General features: G+C 42.3%; 2 protein-coding genes across 3 annotated transcripts; both read right to left on the minus strand.

Moving 5' to 3' along the window:
- Positions 1-66: 66 nt before the first annotated feature.
- ssx2ipa (synovial sarcoma, X breakpoint 2 interacting protein a) lies at positions 67-9,834 on the minus strand. Of its 2 annotated transcripts, none has more exons than XM_028975905.1 (14): positions 9,702-9,834; positions 8,744-8,846; positions 8,444-8,607; positions 7,585-7,791; positions 7,275-7,385; positions 5,501-5,636; positions 3,937-4,012; positions 3,682-3,862; positions 3,084-3,231; positions 2,861-3,003; positions 1,878-2,048; positions 1,530-1,647; positions 935-1,079; positions 67-719 (listed from the first exon to the last, which is right to left on the minus strand). In XM_028975905.1, exons 2-14 carry the CDS (start codon positions 8,784-8,786, stop codon positions 581-583), a joined length of 1,782 nt encoding a protein of 593 aa, XP_028831738.1. In that variant the 5' UTR covers positions 8,787-8,846; positions 9,702-9,834; the 3' UTR covers positions 67-580. The 2 variants fall into 2 exon arrangements, with proteins under 2 accessions (XP_028831738.1, XP_028831737.1); XM_028975904.1 differs by having other exon boundaries at positions 1,878-2,051.
- Positions 9,835-11,099: 1,265 nt separating this feature from the next.
- Positions 11,100-17,763, minus strand: mcoln3a (mucolipin TRP cation channel 3a). The gene is made up of 13 exons (XM_028977131.1): positions 17,705-17,763; positions 16,991-17,188; positions 16,674-16,838; positions 16,438-16,591; positions 15,417-15,498; positions 15,198-15,294; positions 14,888-14,987; positions 14,443-14,561; positions 13,623-13,772; positions 13,442-13,543; positions 12,036-12,158; positions 11,751-11,957; positions 11,100-11,640 (listed from the first exon to the last, which is right to left on the minus strand). The coding sequence occupies exons 2-13, from the start codon at positions 17,162-17,164 to the stop codon at positions 11,506-11,508; spliced, it is 1,608 nt and encodes a 535-aa protein (XP_028832964.1). The 5' UTR covers positions 17,165-17,188; positions 17,705-17,763; the 3' UTR covers positions 11,100-11,505.
- Between the last annotated feature and the right edge of the window lie 112 nt (positions 17,764-17,875).

Raw genomic sequence — 17,875 nt, forward strand, 5'->3', positions numbered from 1 at the left:
CCATAAATCCCGCGGTGCATAACTCCAGTTTTCGCCTGAATGCGGTTTAGAAATGATCAGAGTGTCTCGTTTTCAACGTAGAAACTTTATTGCATTGATTTGTCAGAGCAGCCTGATAAAGATTGATCCTTATAAATAAAAACTCACTCAGTCCACCTAGAGCAAAGATGACATCCAAATTAATCTATGCACACATTATATATATATATATATATTTTAAGTGACATTCAACTATTTTCCTCTCTATACATTCTTTATCCGTAAATAAAAATCTCACGCACATTTATTTTTAAAAAAAAATCTATTTCGACATGTTAGTAAAAAGGTACAAAACGCAATACTCTGGAAAAAACATATGAATTTTAAAGTGCGGTCAGGATTGTGTAGTGATAAAATATTTGAATATTATGGTGTACCATAGTTCACATCGTGGCAACAGGGTAGTCACTGCATGGCAACAGTTTTCTTGGGAAATTTGGTTTCACTCCTCCGAGAGAAGTGGATGTGTTGCAGAGTACAATCATAGATGACTGGAATGTCATGCTGGCAAGACCACACCCTGGCACAGTGGGGTTCTGCTCTAGGTGGGGCTCTCCACGTCCTTGAGCAGGGAGAGGAGGCTGCAGTCCGCAGTACCGTTGTGCAGCCGCGGTTTTGTCAAGTCTCTGCTGAGGCTGCTGAAGTCCTGCCTGCTTCCCCTGCGACCCTGGCTCCGCAGACTAATGAGAGGAAAGAAGAAAGAAACACACACACACACACACACACACACACACACACAATAATTATACATTGAACCGAAAGGAAAGAAAAAAAAAAAATCCATACGGGTTGAGAATTTCACACCAATCAATTTAATTTAAATCAGATAGGGTGCCTTATCCATTGTTTGAAATTTTTCAAAACGGCCCAAAATATCCAATTAGCCCCCAATTACCTGCTCTCTGGAATGAGACGGAGGGTGCGGTACAGATCGACTGTAGATGGCACACAGGCGGAGCCAGTCTTGGGTGTGGTGAAGGCAGAGTAGGAAACTGATTTGGCAGGAGGGACTGGAGTGGAAATCATCTTAGCCTCCGCCCCTGCAGATTATGTTTAAGATTTATACATTTATTCACTACTGCAAACAGAGGTTAAAATTCATAAAAAATTTTTAAAAAAAAGCCATAGCTCAATTTTCAGACACGTGCATATTAAATTATCCTTCATACAATTTAGAATGACACTTTATCGTACTTCAAATTCAAAATGGTGTGTTAGAACAAACAAATGGAAAAGTAAAAGTATTTGAGCAACTTTGTCAAGAACTTAATTGTTTCCAGTGTGCAGCGGTCAGAACCTACCAAGAGACTGGGAAAACCATGTACCACCTAATCATGAGTGCCATCATCAGTGCCCTCTTTCAACAGGATAATGCTCCTAAAAGACTGTGATTGGTGCACATCTGTATATAGGTATATTGCCACAGATCAACCCTAATTACACCTGATTTCAGTAGCTGCTCTGACCTCAGCACAGGAGCGAGCCCTCACCAGAAGAAGCAGTGCTGTGTGATTCCAATGTGGCGGGTCTCTTGCGGTCCACAAATGGAGTCATGGTCAGAAACTGGTTCTTCAGCCATGTTGCTCGGTCATCCTCAAAAGCCTTCTTCTGCAGGAGAAAAGTACAAACATGGGAGGAAGTCAGACAGGTACAGGAAAATAAACAATTACATGTTTCTGAAGGACATGCCGATGGTTCACATTAGTTTATTAGAAAATGGTGGTAGAGCAAGCTCAATATCTGTGTACTGCCACCATTCAGGACCTTCCAGGCAAACATCTCCACCTGAAATTCAATGTCCATGTCTGGAGGGTCTCACAGTCAGATGACTGCACTACCTCGTGGCCCAGCCGGATGGCTGCCTCTGTAAAACTCTTCCTTTCTTTTTCAAAGTTCCTCTTTTGCTCCTGGAAGAGTCTCCATTCTTCTTTTAGCCTTTCCTTCTCCTCCAGGGTGTAGCAACCACTCAGCAGTGCTGCAGTCTCATCGTCACAGGGAGAGCTCAGCTGCTGCTACGCACACACAAGATTTACAAAATGTTGTTAATAGAGTAAGGACAGGTAAGGATGCATTGATACTGACATTGAGTTTTGGAACAATGTTAGGCTAACATTATTTACTCTACCAAATTCCTTGTACCTACAACTGATACCATGCATTTACATGGCAGTTAGATTCAGCACAAACTGCAAACATTTACATGGGAATTTTGACAATTAATTTAATTTGGGCACATTTAGTGCATCATGAATTACAGTCAGGTGCATAAATAGTGAGACAATTCTTTTGAGCTCCATACCCCAACGTAATGGATTTGAGAAAAAAAAAAAAAAAAAGTGGCACATATACAAACTTATAATTCTTACACTGTTCACCTGATTTGGCTGTATATACCCTCAAAGTAAAGCTGAGAGTTTTTTCAAATCCATTGTGGTTTATAGAGTCAAAAACAGTTAGAATATATTTAGACCTGATTGTACTTCTATCTGTCAGTCTGACGCATCAAAGTAAGCGGAAGGGATTAACACTGAACAAGCCTGTGTCCTTTCCAGCATGGTGCTACCATTCATGGGAGCTACCAACTGAAATAACTCCCAGCTACCTCACTAAGTTCCGCCGCTTTACTTGCTACATGTTCAGGTAGAGCATCTCCTACTTCGATATCATCTGACAATGTCTCTTACCAGCTCATGATGAAGTGAAAGTGAAGTGATTGTCATGTCACGAAATGAGTCCTCTGCTTTTAACCAATTAGTGAGCAGTGTGCTGTGAATTAGTCTGCACTAAATGCAAGTAATACAGAGAATAGAGAAATAAAGACCTGCCAGAGCTGCTGCTGGGTCTGGATGAAATCGCGGCACTGCTGAAGCTCCAGACGCATGCGCAGCACCTCCTCCTCATGCACCTGCCTAGAGATCAGCTCCTCTCCTTCCCCCTCCCGATCTGGGGCCGACACCAAGGATGCTGAGAGGGATAATAAATAAATAAACCACACACAAAAATATCACGAACAGGGAGAGATTTCTTCGGTCAGGTTGCTTTACCCTGACTGTCCAGCCGTTCCATATGACACTTCAGTCTCCTCCACTGCTGCCGGATGCTGTTGGTGAGTTTCTCACGCGCTTGTTCACATGACTGCTCCACACACTCTCTGCTTGCCTCACACATCTCCTCCTCCCCATCTGAGCACACCTGACACACAATGATTTCATAGGACTACATGTAAGACTACATTTACATTTACAGTATTTATCCAGAGCGACTTACAATCAGTAGTTGCAGGGACAACTTAGGGTTAAGTGTCAAGTGTCATTTAGATGAGTACTTCACCATGTCCTACTGGCTACTAGTGGAGCCATTTTCATTGGTCCACCACTTAGTGTATTTAAATCCAGACTAGCTACATGAACACTCGCAATTAAATCAGTAAACATTACAGTGTTATATTTTTTATGCAAATTATTCATATAAGCTGACCTCAACAACCTCATTCATTGGGCATCTACTGACTGACAATTTCAGAGAATTTCATTTGCCCAGATTGCAATCATACCAGAAACATTACATAATGTCTTCCATGTTATATGCACTTCATGTATCTTGTTTTTAATGGATTCTCTCATGGCACACACTAGCCTTCACCTGTTCCAGGCTGTCATCTGAAGCCTCTCCTCTGGCCTGAGGTTTCTTTGGGCTCAGGATGGATACCATATCTCTCTTCATCTGCTGCAGAACCTTTTTCAGCTCTGTGTTCTCTACCATCAAGGCCCTCTGCCGCGCTTCGTAGTCATTCAGCAGGGCCTTGTACATTTCTCCCTCATGCCTGAGAAGAGCAGATCTCAGCCACGTACCTCCTGATGGATTTTGTTAATAAGTCATCATTACAGAGTATCTCACCTTGCCTCCATCTTCCCGGTCTTCCAGAGGCCTCTCTTGCCATCAGATCTTCCCACAGGATTAGAAACTTCAATAGCTTTAGAAATATACAAAACTCAAGTTATACAATAATGTATGGACTGAACAGGTGCATAGAGTCATTTATTAAGTAGTATTTATTCCATGGTGAGTTCTGATCAGTCATTCAATGATAGGATGCAGTGTAAAATGAAAATCAGAATGAGAACATCCTATGGTTTATTCTGAGAAAGTATCGCTGTAAGAAAAATATAAATTTAATTCACTGCTCATTAAGGGTAATTGTTAAAAACAGAGGACACGTTTCATCATGTCACCATGTGCTGTGCTGCAGTGTATCACGATGAGTTGATCCATGTTTTCTGACACATTCGGTTTTCTTTTCCACTTCACTGTAAAGAACTGTGCTTGCAGACAATGACTTCTGGAAATGTTCCAATGTTCCTAGGAGTCCAATATTGATTTTTAGCACTGTCCCAGATTTCACCAAAATCTCAGAATCTTATGATTATATTATGTACTTTTTAGAAAATTATATTCAGAATTTTACATTAAGGAACATTATTCTGGAATTGTTCATAATTCATGTAACTAGCGGTCAAATAGTGTTCTGTTGTAAATCAAACAAAGGTATATAAGATTGAAATCCTTGCATGTTGTTTTTAATTCCCATTTTTTTAGAACTGTAATAATAAATTGCACAGTACTGTAACCAAACACTGCTGAATGACATTTCTTAACAGCCGCTGGATCAGAGATATTTAATCAGAAGACACACATCTAAAGTCTTGTTGCAACAGTAACCAACTGTGGAATAATTTAAATAATACACCCAATGTGGAGAATAGTAGCATCAGCTGTCTGATGTCCATTTCACATGCTGAAACCACTCAGCGGTGCAAACATACAACGATCAGCCCTAACATTATGACTGCTAGGGGTGTGTATTGATCATGATATATTGTGATACTGACATATTGTGATATCCTGCAGTTCATTGAAAATGTAAAAACAGAGCTGATATACAAGATGCTGTGTTTGATCTGTGTGGATCAAATTTAGAATTCAGCCAAAATAACATAACTCAGAACTGAATTTTTGACTAAATTTGTATACAAAAATCTTGATCTCACTTCTGGCCCTTTTTTCAAGTGGAAGAATTCCACGTCACCCACTCACGCCCAGTGGCTAAGAGATATTATGTCCTGTTTGTCCCTAGAGAAGATTCACTCCTCAATCCGTTATTCAGACTTGAAATATCAACAGGTGTGGGGCCCTTCCTCCTCTTTTTTCATATACATTTATAGTTTCTTATTTAATTGTTTGTTTTTCTCTTTTTTTGCATGCAGGACCAAAAAACTTCCAGCTCCAGTATATTATACAGGTGATAAAGGTGATAATGACTGCTTGGTGCAAGATACCACAGTATAAAATCAGAGGCCTAATGAACTGAAGAGGGACCTACTCAACATTAGGCAGGTGGTCATAATGTTGTAGCTGATCGATGTAAATGCAGGCCAGCTATGATCAGTCAATGGCATCTTACCCAGTTTTTTATCTCTCTTCTCCACCAAGAGCTGGTTAAGTCGTTCCTTCAGCTTGGCACATTCCCTCTCCTTTCTCTTGGCATCGTGGTTGTACTGTGAAGCACGACTTGAGATGATGCTCTGTAACTTCTGAACCTGCAGGGTCACAGAAATGGACTCAAACAACAATAACCTCAATATTCTTAGTCCAAACAAACAAAAAAAAAGGTTCATGTTAAAAATTACAGGGCACCGGATATGATCGGCTTACATAACCCTCTGGCTACATAACATCACAGCTTGTAAATGCATTTGAGAGCTACGCTCAGATTGTCAGTGGTGTTTAGGTTGAGGTACTGACTGCAGAGCCTTCAGCTTGCACCTTTTGAGGCATTTGGTTGTGAATATGCTGGTATTTATTCTAATCTTCTCTCTATCATTGAAATGAGCCATTTTCTGCAGCACAAGCCAAATGTATTATCCATCCACCAGTAGTGGTCAATGAGTTCAAGTTCCATAGGATTCAGCATACAAAGAAATGTTGACTAGCATTCAAAATAGAACAAGCTTCTTTAGATGAAGCTTGTTACGGTGCATAACTTGCAAGCACAGATTGGTGTAATTGTGTGGTGAATGTTTGAATCAGTTCGTGTTCCAAAGACACTAAACAATTTGTAAAACGGGGCAGGGGCAGTGTGCTGGTTTTCATGGCTTCTAGTGGAACTGGGTCACTATTGTTTCTGGATGATGTGACAGAGGACAGAAGCTAGTGGATGAATTCTGAGGTGTACAATGGCAGCCCTAAAATGAAGTGACTGCGTATAACAATAATTCCACTTCCAAACATTTTAATAAAAGGTTTCAGTTGAAACTAGTGAATTCAAGCACTTAAAACTCTGTCTCCATTTTTTCCTTTCAAATCTACTCTGGTGATGTAAAGAACTAAAATTAAAAAACTGTATCACAGTCTAAATACAATGGTGTGAAAAAACTGTTTGTTCACCTTCTAATTTCTTACTTTTTATTTCATGTTAGTCACATTTTAATATTTCAGATCATCCAAATTGATGATCTGAACCAATCACCAAAACTACATATTAAGTGAAGGATTTTATTATTAAAAGGAGAAAAATCCAAAACTACAAATTGCGCGACAAAGTGTTAAACAGTGATGGTTTGCTGCTTCAGGACCTGGAAGACTGATTTATATGAAACCAGGAATTCCAGCTGTTGGTGACCTCAAGCTGAAACAAACTTTGGGTCTGCAGCAGGACAATGATCCAAAACACACCAGCAGGACCACCTCTGATAGGCTAAATAAAAACAGAACGAAGACCTTGGAGTGACCTAGTCAAAGTCCTGACCTGAATCCTATTGAGATGCTGTGGCATGACCTTAAAAATACCCTCCAATGTGGCTGAACTACAACAATTCTGCAAAGATAAATGGGCCAAAATTCCTCCACAGCTCAGTCTGTAAAAGACTCACTGCAAGTTATTGCAAAGTCTTGATTGCAGTTTTTATAAGGGTGGCCCCAATTTATTATTAGATTTAGGGGACAATCACTTTGTCACACAGGGCAATGTAGGTTTAGAATTTCTTTTCTTTTTATTCTTCCATAATAATAAAATCCTTCACGTAACCACATTATGTGTTTATGTGTGTTGTCTTTAACTAACATTTAAATTTGTTTGATCTGAAACATTTTAATCTGACACACAGAGGAAAAAAAGTATGAAAATCAGAGAGCAAACACTTTTTCACACCACTTATATGTTCTGAGAAATTCCAAACCTCCTCCTTCTCAGACTTCAGGCATCGCTGCAGGGTTTTAATTTTGAGCTGCAGTTGCCTCTCCCCCTCATGCAGGCCCGAGTTCTCCCTCCTGGTGTGTTCCAGCTGATCCTGGAACAGCAGAACCATGTAACTGTCACTCATCAACCACCCGTAATAAATGACAAGGAGTGTAATCTAGCCACCATTCAGGACTCCAGTTTTCATTGATTTTGGGGTCAAAGGCACCCCTACACCCCCACTCCTTCCCACAAAAATGAAAACAGTTCACCTAAGGGCTTGTTCACCAAACTCAAAGTGAGGACTGTACCTTGAGTCGGGAGTGGCTGTGTTGTAAGTGCTCCATGTCACTGCTGTTCTTCATCTGCTGCGTTTCCAGTTCCTCAGCGGCCTTCTGGTGTCGCCGGTTTATTTGAAGCAGTTCGTACAGCAGGTTCAGCACTGGTACAGCCTTCAGCCCCTCACCCCCCAAACACAGATCAATACACACGGTGCCCAGGCCCAGAGAACACGCCTCCTAGTGGGAGACAAAATAGACATACAAAGAGTGAGGGAAAATTCTCTGGGTGATTGTGCCATGCCGGGGGGGGGTCTGGGTTCAATGCACAGTGAAGGATACTACACGTTTAAATATGGTCCATTTCTGGTCAGTCTTATTACAGTGCCATGTTTTGAATATAGACCTTAGTCTATCTAAGCCAGTTACCACAGCCTGCAGTGTCCTGGTTTAAACACACGACACTCCACATAAAGGGATACCACCGCCCACAGATATTTCTGTAAGTGTGCTTAAAGTGTTTTGTCCATTTTGCTATTCCTACACAGTAGAATTTTTTTTAGAAATAATGCAATATTCTATAGGTTTTCCACAGTGCAATATTATATTTCTAGCTTATGTTTTTAAAGCAGGCTTTTATTTTTATTTTGTATTGTAACCTGTGCTCATAATTTTGTTCAACAGTGCATCTCCACTGACTGAATGTCAATAAAGTGATCTGAAACTGAAAAAAATCTGAATAAGATGAATTAAACTCTCCTGCATAAATTAATTTTCGTAGATCTCTAATTAAAGTATGAATGCTGATTTTAAATAGTGAAAGCAGAGACTGGTTGCTGTTTCGTGTGAACTGATTTCTGTCTTCCTGGCAGGCAGAGACATGATGGCTCACCTGGTTGATGTAGGAGATGCACTGTGTGACACTGTGTTCGCTGCAGAAGGGACTGAACCCCGAGTAGCTTTTGTGCAGGGACAGTGAGGAGTGCAGGGTAGTCTGGCCATACTGCCTGGAGGGGGACATGGTAATACCGGAGATACTGGAGATCTCTTTGGCGTCTGGATGAGAGAGAACAGAAAGAGCAGAAAGTTTCACATGATAGTTCACAGAAACACAAGCCTCTTTAGCCTCAAGGCAAACTAAGACCAACACAAGGATTTCTTTATGTGGCATAACTTCATATCCCCTACCCACCGAGAGTGTGTTCTGTCATCGTCATCCCGCACTGGTCTCCCATCTCAGTCCAAATCCAGGCCGGGCGCAGAGCACGAGGCAGAACTAGCAGTGCCCACAGCGACTGAAATAGAACAGCAGGCCTCGCTGGATTACAGAAGACACCCGCAACGCAGGATTACCAGATCAGGATTACAAGGCACACTACTGGCCAATTTAAAATATATATAACGTGTTGAGGTGTTCCACAAAACAGCCAAAAATGGAAGAATAAAGCCTTGATTGTCCAAGGTTACGTACAAAGTTTCTGTAAAATTCAACAGCGGTACAATTAGGGCACAAAGATTGTGATATAAAGTTAAACCGGGAATTCACCAGAATTCCCATGCTGTGGTTCAGCTTCACAGAAATAAGATTGCTCTTAAGATTTTAATTTATTTGGAGAAAATATCTAGTAAAGGATAGCATTTTAAAGAAAAAAAGCGGGTCCCGTGAAAAAAATGCCCTTGTCTCGTGGATGGAACTGGCTACAGATGGCAAGTGGAGGAGAGAAATATCAGCGTTGAAAATGTAAAAAAAAAAAAAAAAAAAAAGATATTTACTTCAGAAATGTGCAAGACAGGACCAAGAGGTCGGCCAGCATGAAACGGATCCGAACAGCTTTACGGTGTCCGAGTGGAAAACTTCTTATCTCGTTTTATCCGCTAAACCCCGGTGCAGATGGAGCCTGGTCTCCGTCCCAAACACGGCACCTCTGCGGGGTGTCAGACTCCCTACAGCAGCCCACAAACAGGACGCGGCTTTCAAATAATAAAGCGCGTAACAACTCCTCAAAACTCGGACAGCCGGATAGAATTATTTACATCAAATAACAGCGTGTCACCACCAGCTGACTGACAGACAGGCTGAACTTCGCCCAGAGCAATGACGGAGAGCGCAGCTCTGCACGCCGGTGAAGCGGCCGGGCTGGTCGGTTTACCTGCGCAGAGACCGTCTCCTTCTTCTCCCTCCTTCTCCCTCCAGACACAGCGCGGTCAGGGCTGGGACGGCGTAAACAACAGCGCTCCGCGGGCACCAACAGCCCGCTCCGCCATGTCGACCAGCGGTTTGAAGCGGACATGCAAATAAGCTGGCCTGCTATTGGCCAAAGCGCTATTACGCAATCAGCAGATTCGGCCCTGATTGGCTAGGCGTGTTTAACCGGCTCACCTTTACCTGACCACAGCAGAACGCAAGGGGGCTTCGATATAACAGTAATGTGCGTACTTACATTTTTATTGTGACATGTCAAATTCGGTGGCTGACACTGTCCTGAATTCTCCGAGTATTTGGGTTATTTGGTGGTTTTTGTCCCTTCCAAGCCATCCCCAATAATAGGGGATAGTATTCCAATAATAGGCTACTGCAAGCAGGCAGAACTCATGCAAACTGTTTCAGGGGAGTCAAACTTTATATCCCTTTATATAGATCTATTATTGTGACCGGGCTAGAGGAAGCGCTGATAACACAAAAACTACAGATCCCATAATGCAGTGCGTCAGTTGCCTTGCCGAACGCGATCTTTACACTGCAGTAGAAGTTTCCACTGGTTTTCTTTACGATCTGACACAAAGTAAAATTCAGGTTGGTATCGGAGATACTGGTAATTAACACAAATATTAAATGTGTTTGGAAATAAAAAAGTGTATGTCCTGCGCATTTTAGACACGCACGACATGGGCGGCATCACGGGCATCGGCAGTTTATTATTATTCTTTTATTTCGCGCGCGCACCCATGATGCCCTAGCATCATGATTGATTGGCCATCGATCGGTTTTCTATTCCCTATACTTTGTTGGAGTGAGGGCGGCAGGAGATTCTCTTATTCTAATTGCTTATTCTAATTGTCAGTTCCTCAGCAGGCTGCAATACGCCGTATTGTAGTTCAGCGAGGCTTACAGCCAGGAAATCTGTTTCAGAAATAAAGAACGTGTGAAATCTGAATATGGCGACACAATCAGATGTCTGTGTGTGTAGCTTTAAATGCTTATGAGAAGGAGAGATGCAGGACGAGGAGGAGCGGCCTTTAGAAGTGTGCAGGTACATTTTTACATCCATTCACAGCATGTCTTTTTTTAGGGGAGGGGTGGGAAATTTTCTGGGCGGACACAGCATGATGTCCCCTTGTGATGACATAAGGGGACAAATTCCAGATCCCGCCATCTGAGTTGCTGCTCTCTGAATGGTGAAGCAGAATGACAAAGCACTCTTTACACCTATCACCATTTCTAGCCACTGCAGGACCATAGATAGGCCAGGAGAACTCGTATTAATAAAGGGAAAGGGACATTTTATTAATAGGGGACCTTTAAACCAACAATCATAGTTCCTAATATAAAAGGTTTCATGCCTTTGTATTTTACTTAACAAAATGAAATAGATCTGCAATACACATTCAGTATAGTGTTTATAGTGTTTACTTGCCATACATCAAGCAGTTATTATGCCAGCACATTCTGAGTGAGGGTCTGTCCACCTTCCAGCCCACTTCTAACTACTTGGTGGTAGACATTCAGTCAGGTAAATCATGTGTGCAGATTATTCAATTATTATTGTGCATAATAAACACAGTAAAAGGAAGAGTGCTCTTCTCTCATTGTCCAATGAATTGACAATAATATGAAAACATAAAGCAATGGAGCAATTCCAGGTTGGACATATGGAGAAAGTTGGATTTATGTTGCCAAGTGAGTGTTTTAGTACTATTCCGTAGTTGAGTGAATACTGCATGATGTCTCCTGGCTCAGTGGCAGCACATACACGAAAGACAGGAGCTTTGCTCTTCATCCATGTTGTACCTCCCAGAGGCCGGCAGGTCTTTACACTCCGCCAGGAAGGTCTGGAGATCAGAGACAGGGCCACCGTCCTGCTGGTGTTGCTGTAAAGAGGAGGTGGTGTAGAGGTGACTGATTTCTGCTCTCAGTGACACGTCACCGTTTTTACTACCACCCTAAGGATCGAGTCAAATTTCTAGGCCATATGGCTCACCTTGATGGTCTCGTAAGTGTCTGTGATGAGTGCAATGAAAAGGCTGAGGATCATGTAGGCGTAGATGAAGATAAAGGTGTAGATGTACAGCCTACTGAACAGCCACACGAGGTAGTTCCTCTGGCGTAGTTTGGAGAAGCTGGAGTAGACTTCATCTCCGTTTATGAGGGAGAACAGGCAGTCTGCTACTTTGTAAAAAGAGTGAAACTAGAAACAAGAGGTATGTGTGAGCACATGCTTTTATATAATCCATTTTTAATCAATTTCTTCAAAAAGGTTTCTTACATATTCGTGGTGTGGACCCAGCACTATCCATCCACAGAAGCAGTAGCTGAGGTATATTATAATTGCACACAAAGAAAAACGGACCACATCAGAGAATGCTGCTTTTAACGTCAGAATGAGGATCTGGCAAAAAAAAAGTGTTACTTTTTCAGGGTAACTCAGTACACCAAAGTATAGACAGACCCGATTTCTTTACTAAAGTTTAAGTGAAAATATACAGGCTCTGAAACCTACTTAAAATACAAAAATAAACAGTATTGCTGCGCAGGTCAAACCATCAAAGCTAACTGGACTGCATGTCTGATTCTGTAGACAGAAAGAAGCTACAAATATAATTACATAGAATTACAAATACATTTAAGCTACAAATACAATTATGGCTAGAAAGGATCCAATTGCAAATAAGCACAAATGTATTTTGCATACCTGTTGACAAGATATCTGACATTAAAATTATACCTAGAAACATCTGGAAATTGAAATATCCAGAATGAGCAATGTAGTCATGGGTATCTGAAACTGAGAACCCAATACAAAAGAATGCATGTGGTTATGCAATTTGATTGTTGGCTAATTGTTCCAATAAACTGGTCTAATTTTTCAAAGAAACGTCCGGTACCAATCGTGGCCAAAGGTTTTAAGAATGGCACAAATACTGGTTTTTAGAAAGTTTGCTGCTTCAGTGTTTTTATATCTTTTTGTCAGTTGATTCTGAGGTGTACTGAAGTATAATTACAAGTTTCAAAGGTTTTTATTGACAATTACATCAAGTTTATGCAAAGAGTCAATATTTGCAGTGTTGGCCCTTTTTTCAAGACCTCTGCAGTTTGACCTGACATGCTGTCAATCAACTTCTGGGCCAAATCCTGACTGATGGAGCCCATTCCTTCATAATCAGGGCTTGGAGTTTGTCAGAATTTGTGGGGTTTGGTTTGTCCACCCGCCTCTTGAGGATTGACCACAATCTCAGTTGGATTAAGGTCTGGGGAGTTTCCTGGCCCTGGCCATTGTTTTTTTCCCCAAGCCACTTAGATCTCACATTAGCCTTATGGCTCGGTGCTCCATCATGCTGGAAAAGGCATTGTTCTTCACCAAACTGTTCTTGGATGGTTGGGAGAAGTTGCTGTTGGAGGATGTTTTGGTAAAATGACTTTACCCCAGTCCTCAGCAGTCCAATCCAGTCTGTCCTTGATATTTTCCTTGTTATCCCGCATGTTATCCCGCAGCTGAATCATCTTTAGGAGACGGTTTGTGAAAACCAGTATTTGTGTCATTCTCAAAACCTTTGGTAATAATGTAATATTTGGTGTAATGTAATATTATTACTGTCAGATAGTGTTACTTTTCCTGAATAATTTGGCCACACACCCTTTATGTGCTCATTTGGATCAAACGTGTTAACTTACATTGTATTTTAAAAAGAAGCCAAGGAACCGGATGACTCCTATCCAGGCAAACATGGTGGCAGTGCCCAGCAAAATGCTACAGATTCCATAGTTTGTTAGTTCCTAAAAATAAAAATAATCTGTCATTACACATTAGCCATGAGATGGTCTCTGTCAGCACCCGATTACAGACAGATCTCACCTTATTCTGAATGACTATTTTTAATACCGATCCCGCTATGGTCAGCAGGTCACAGATGATGATGAGAATACACCAGCCTTTGACAAACTCTATACGGTCTGCCAGAGGCACTGCCTTCCCGTAGTATATCTGGACAAACTTGCTGTACTCCTGTGAAACATGATTAACATCCATGTGTTAAACGATATGGGTGGTAGTAGCCTAGTGGGTAACACACTCGCCTATGAACCAGGTTCAAATCCCGCTTACTACCATTGTGTCCCTGAGCAAGACACTTAACCCTAAGTTGCCCCAGGGGGACGGTCCCTGTAACTACTGATTGTAAGTCGCTCTGGATAAGGGCGGCTGATAAATACTGTAAATGGTTCAGTTGATCTCAACTGTGAAAGCAGAAGATGTTTAGGAAGAGCTTCAATGCTGTAGAAAGCAGACAGGAACCAGCCCACCTGCATACCTGAATTTGTTAGGTACCTGTCTCAGCAGGTTCTCTTAATTAAATTTGAGGACTAGTCTAGTCCTGGGGCAGTGGTGGCCTAGCGGTTAAGGAAGCGGCCCCGTAATCATAAGGTTGCCGGTTCGAATCCCGATCCACTGAGGTGCCACTGAGCAAAGCACCGTCCCCACACACTGCGCCTGTCATGGCTGCCCACTGCTCACTCAGGGTGATGGGTTAAATGCAGAGGACAAATTTCACTGTGTGTACCGTGTGCTGTGCTGCTTTATTTTATTTTACACTTTTTTTTATATGTGCACAAATAGAGGAAATAGATCCCAAAGTCGATTCTGGTTTGCTTATGAGATAGTATTAGGCGGCACTTACCAACTGCAACTGGACTCCAACAATCACAGAGCGCACACACAGGGAAAGAGACATCAAACACACAAGGATGGTGACCAGGTCAAACAGAAGGATCAGGAGGAGGTGGGAATCACTGCCTGCTGCAATACAGACAACGGGAAGGTCTCTTTCCGAGCTATTATGGCTGTAAAATGGGACAAATGCAGTCTATGGCGCATCTTCCTCAAATATCTAATGCATAAAAGGTTTGGACGAGCAAGCAGCAAATGAACTGCAAACCCTAGTTTTATCTCATATTGTTGTTGTAATGTTTTACTAGCAAGCCTATGAAATCAATACATTGTATGAGATTTTATGGCATTGCCATCATTTGACTTAATGACATCTAAAGACCAGTTGTTAAATTAAGTGGAGACAGAACATGGGAGACACGTCCAGGCTGAACGAACGGATGAAGAATTCTTACGGGAACCGTTGACTCTCCATTCCTTGCAGACGTTTATCTCCACATGGTTCTCCAGGAAGACCTTGATCTTTCCACTCTGTGCTCGGTTGTCAAACACTATCTGTCAAAATGCATTCAGGAAAGGGAAAGATTTGGGATGACGTGACTTCATATTCAACTCTAGATGTCACAGCCGATATTGAGTGAAATATTGATCAGATTGATACAAAAGTTTTAAAACCACTGTAAATATCACGAATGACCTCAGTTGTTTCTGTCTTCACTGAAGGTGCTGGCTGGGTGTGTAGAGCAGCATTTCCTGTAAACTCACCATAATGCTGAAGCCATAGCAGTCTGGTAGCTCATTGCGGTGGATTCGCTGCAGATTGATGGCTTTCACCTTCATATGGACTTTAACAGTCAGCAGCCTTACAAATAGAATACAGATACACATAATAGAATTTACATCAGATAATATACAAAAAAAAACATGGGAATCCAATAAATAAAAAATACTTCAAAGATTTGGTCGGGAACTGGTCACGCAAACCTTTCGAAGTGCAGCGTAAAATTCACAGCGCCAGCCGGACCCCCGCCCGCGAGTGGCGTCAGCGGGGAAATGGACAGACATTCTGTAAGGGCAGCAGCAAGATCTTCTATCAGCAACTGTAACGCACCGTCAGTGAAAAGGCCATAACTACACAACCAGTCAACCTGGGTCCTGCATGTAATGCAGTATAGGACAAAACTGAAGACACAGGAGTATAAAACAACACACAACATTATGTAATAGACAAAATAGCAAAAAATAAAATAGGTAATCAGGGAGCTTTTGCTGTGACGGCAGCATTTCACACTCGTGTCTTCTCTCCACCATCTTCAGCTGGACAATGGGGACCGTCCTGAAGGATCATGCTGAACACTTTCTTATCATTCACTCATATTAATGAGCATCTCATCACACGCCTATTGATGATGACAATAGTGAGCAGCCATGAAGGTAAAAAAAATGATTCATCAAACATACTTCACAAATACTAAATGTCTCTCTTATCTGCGTCCAAACATTTGACTGGTAGTGTCTATTTCTTGCCGAGGTATGTGTGACCCGCTCCCTAGTTATTTTCCATCCTACAGTGTGTAGGTGCAGCCACGTGATGTCACAACTGAGACGGATCCTGTTCCCAACAATTATTAGATCTTCCTGTGCAGCCCCTGAGTGTCAGGGTTGAACCTAGACCCTTTAGGACTCTAGATCATCAGGAACAGGGTTGGACTGTAGCTAGATCTTTGTGTGTGTGTGTGTGTGAAACTGGTTGTGTTTCTGTGCCAAACATCACAATATTTAGAAAAACCAAGGCAAAATAGAGGTTGAGGCATTTACAGCATTTACCAGACGCCAGACGCTTACAATTAGTAGTTACAGGGACAGTCTCCCTGGAGACACTCTGGGTTAAGTGTCTTGCTCAGGGACACAATGGCAGTAAGTGGGAACCTGGGTCTTCTGGTTCATAGGCGAGTGTGTTACCCACTAGGCCACTACCACCCCCCTGGCGTATCTCTGCAGGTACCTCTTTCCACACGCGGGTCGATGCTGAAGGTGTCGTTGCCAGGCGTGACGCTCGCGGAACGGTAGAACTCCTGGCACAGGAAGAGCGGCGTGTAGACGCCGTCTTTCCTCTCGTACGCGTGGCTGCCAGGGGTCAGGTTCTGCAGGTCGGCGTACTGCACCGGGAGAGGGACGGGTTGCACGTGCTGACAGTAAACAGTGGCGACCGTACGCAGCTGCAGGAAGTGCCGTTCTCACCCTTTCGATGATGAAGTGGATATGGTCGTAGACGTCCGTGCTGGTGAAGATGCTGTAATTTTTCTCATGACTCCTGTACTCCTTCAGGAAAAGGTGCTTGAAGAAGACAAGGTTTTCCTCTTTGAAGGTGACCATCATCTCATTGGTCAGCCCAAATGAGACTAACTGAAAAAGACAAATGTGATGGAGACTGTTTTATGACCGGGAGACTATGTGCCCCGGAATTAGACATTTCTGCCTCAGAACCGGTTCCCTGTTTCAGTCAAGGAATCTTATCAGCTCATATGCGGGGAGAAGGAAGCCTGTGGGTGCTTCACCTGGAACGTGGTTATTGCGATCTTCAAAATCTGCAGCATGAGCTTCCACGGCTTCTGTCCCCTTGCGTGGAACTTCTCATAGGGGTTCATGAAGAAATACTTCAGCCTTCTCCTGAGGTGGTCCACCTTTCTCGGATCGGGTGTTTGGGTGCCAGTTCTCCGCTGGTCCGTCATCGAGTTCCGAGCTCCGGACTGCACCTGGCCGGCAAGTCTGGGTCTCACATCTCACCACAATATTCATATTCTGGATCTGGAGTAGCTACCCTGTCATTTTTTACTACAATTGTTGTAAAGGATTCACAATGACCATTTAATGGCTTTTAGTTTAAGGAAGCAACATATTTTTGTTCGATCAGATATGCACAGAATAAAATTGTGTTCATTCTTCTCATTCTTTTTTTTATCTAACAAGCCACACTGCAATCTTCACATTCATCACACTGTCAGTCAAACAGGCTTGGCGCAGCAACACAATTTAACATACAAATGAAATCGTTAAGTCTCAGAAATCTACATGCAAATAAGTTGAAGCTAAATTAACTATCAAAGAGTTAAATCTTGAAGCATGAATATAACAAAGAAAGACTACGTACCACTTCCCAATATTAGAATTTAATAAAATGTGAATCTACCATGTACAGCTGCTGCTAGGATAAAATTTATTTATAAAGATATAAAAACAAAGGCAAAAATACTGAAATAATCCAAACGTACGACTGTGCGTCCCAGAAGACAAGCGAGCGCTGAAGTGCTGAAGTGCTGGTGCCGGTGAGGACGGGTGGTGTCTGAATGCAGGCGCGGAGCAGCGACCCTCTGTGGTTGTGTTCATGATACAACACAACTTCCTGCCCCTCCCCATCGTTCAGAAATCTTACTGCAGAGATA

Source organism: Denticeps clupeoides, chromosome 4 (genome assembly GCF_900700375.1).
Source record: "Denticeps clupeoides chromosome 4, fDenClu1.1, whole genome shotgun sequence".
NCBI classification, from domain to species: domain Eukaryota; kingdom Metazoa; phylum Chordata; class Actinopteri; order Clupeiformes; family Denticipitidae; genus Denticeps; species Denticeps clupeoides.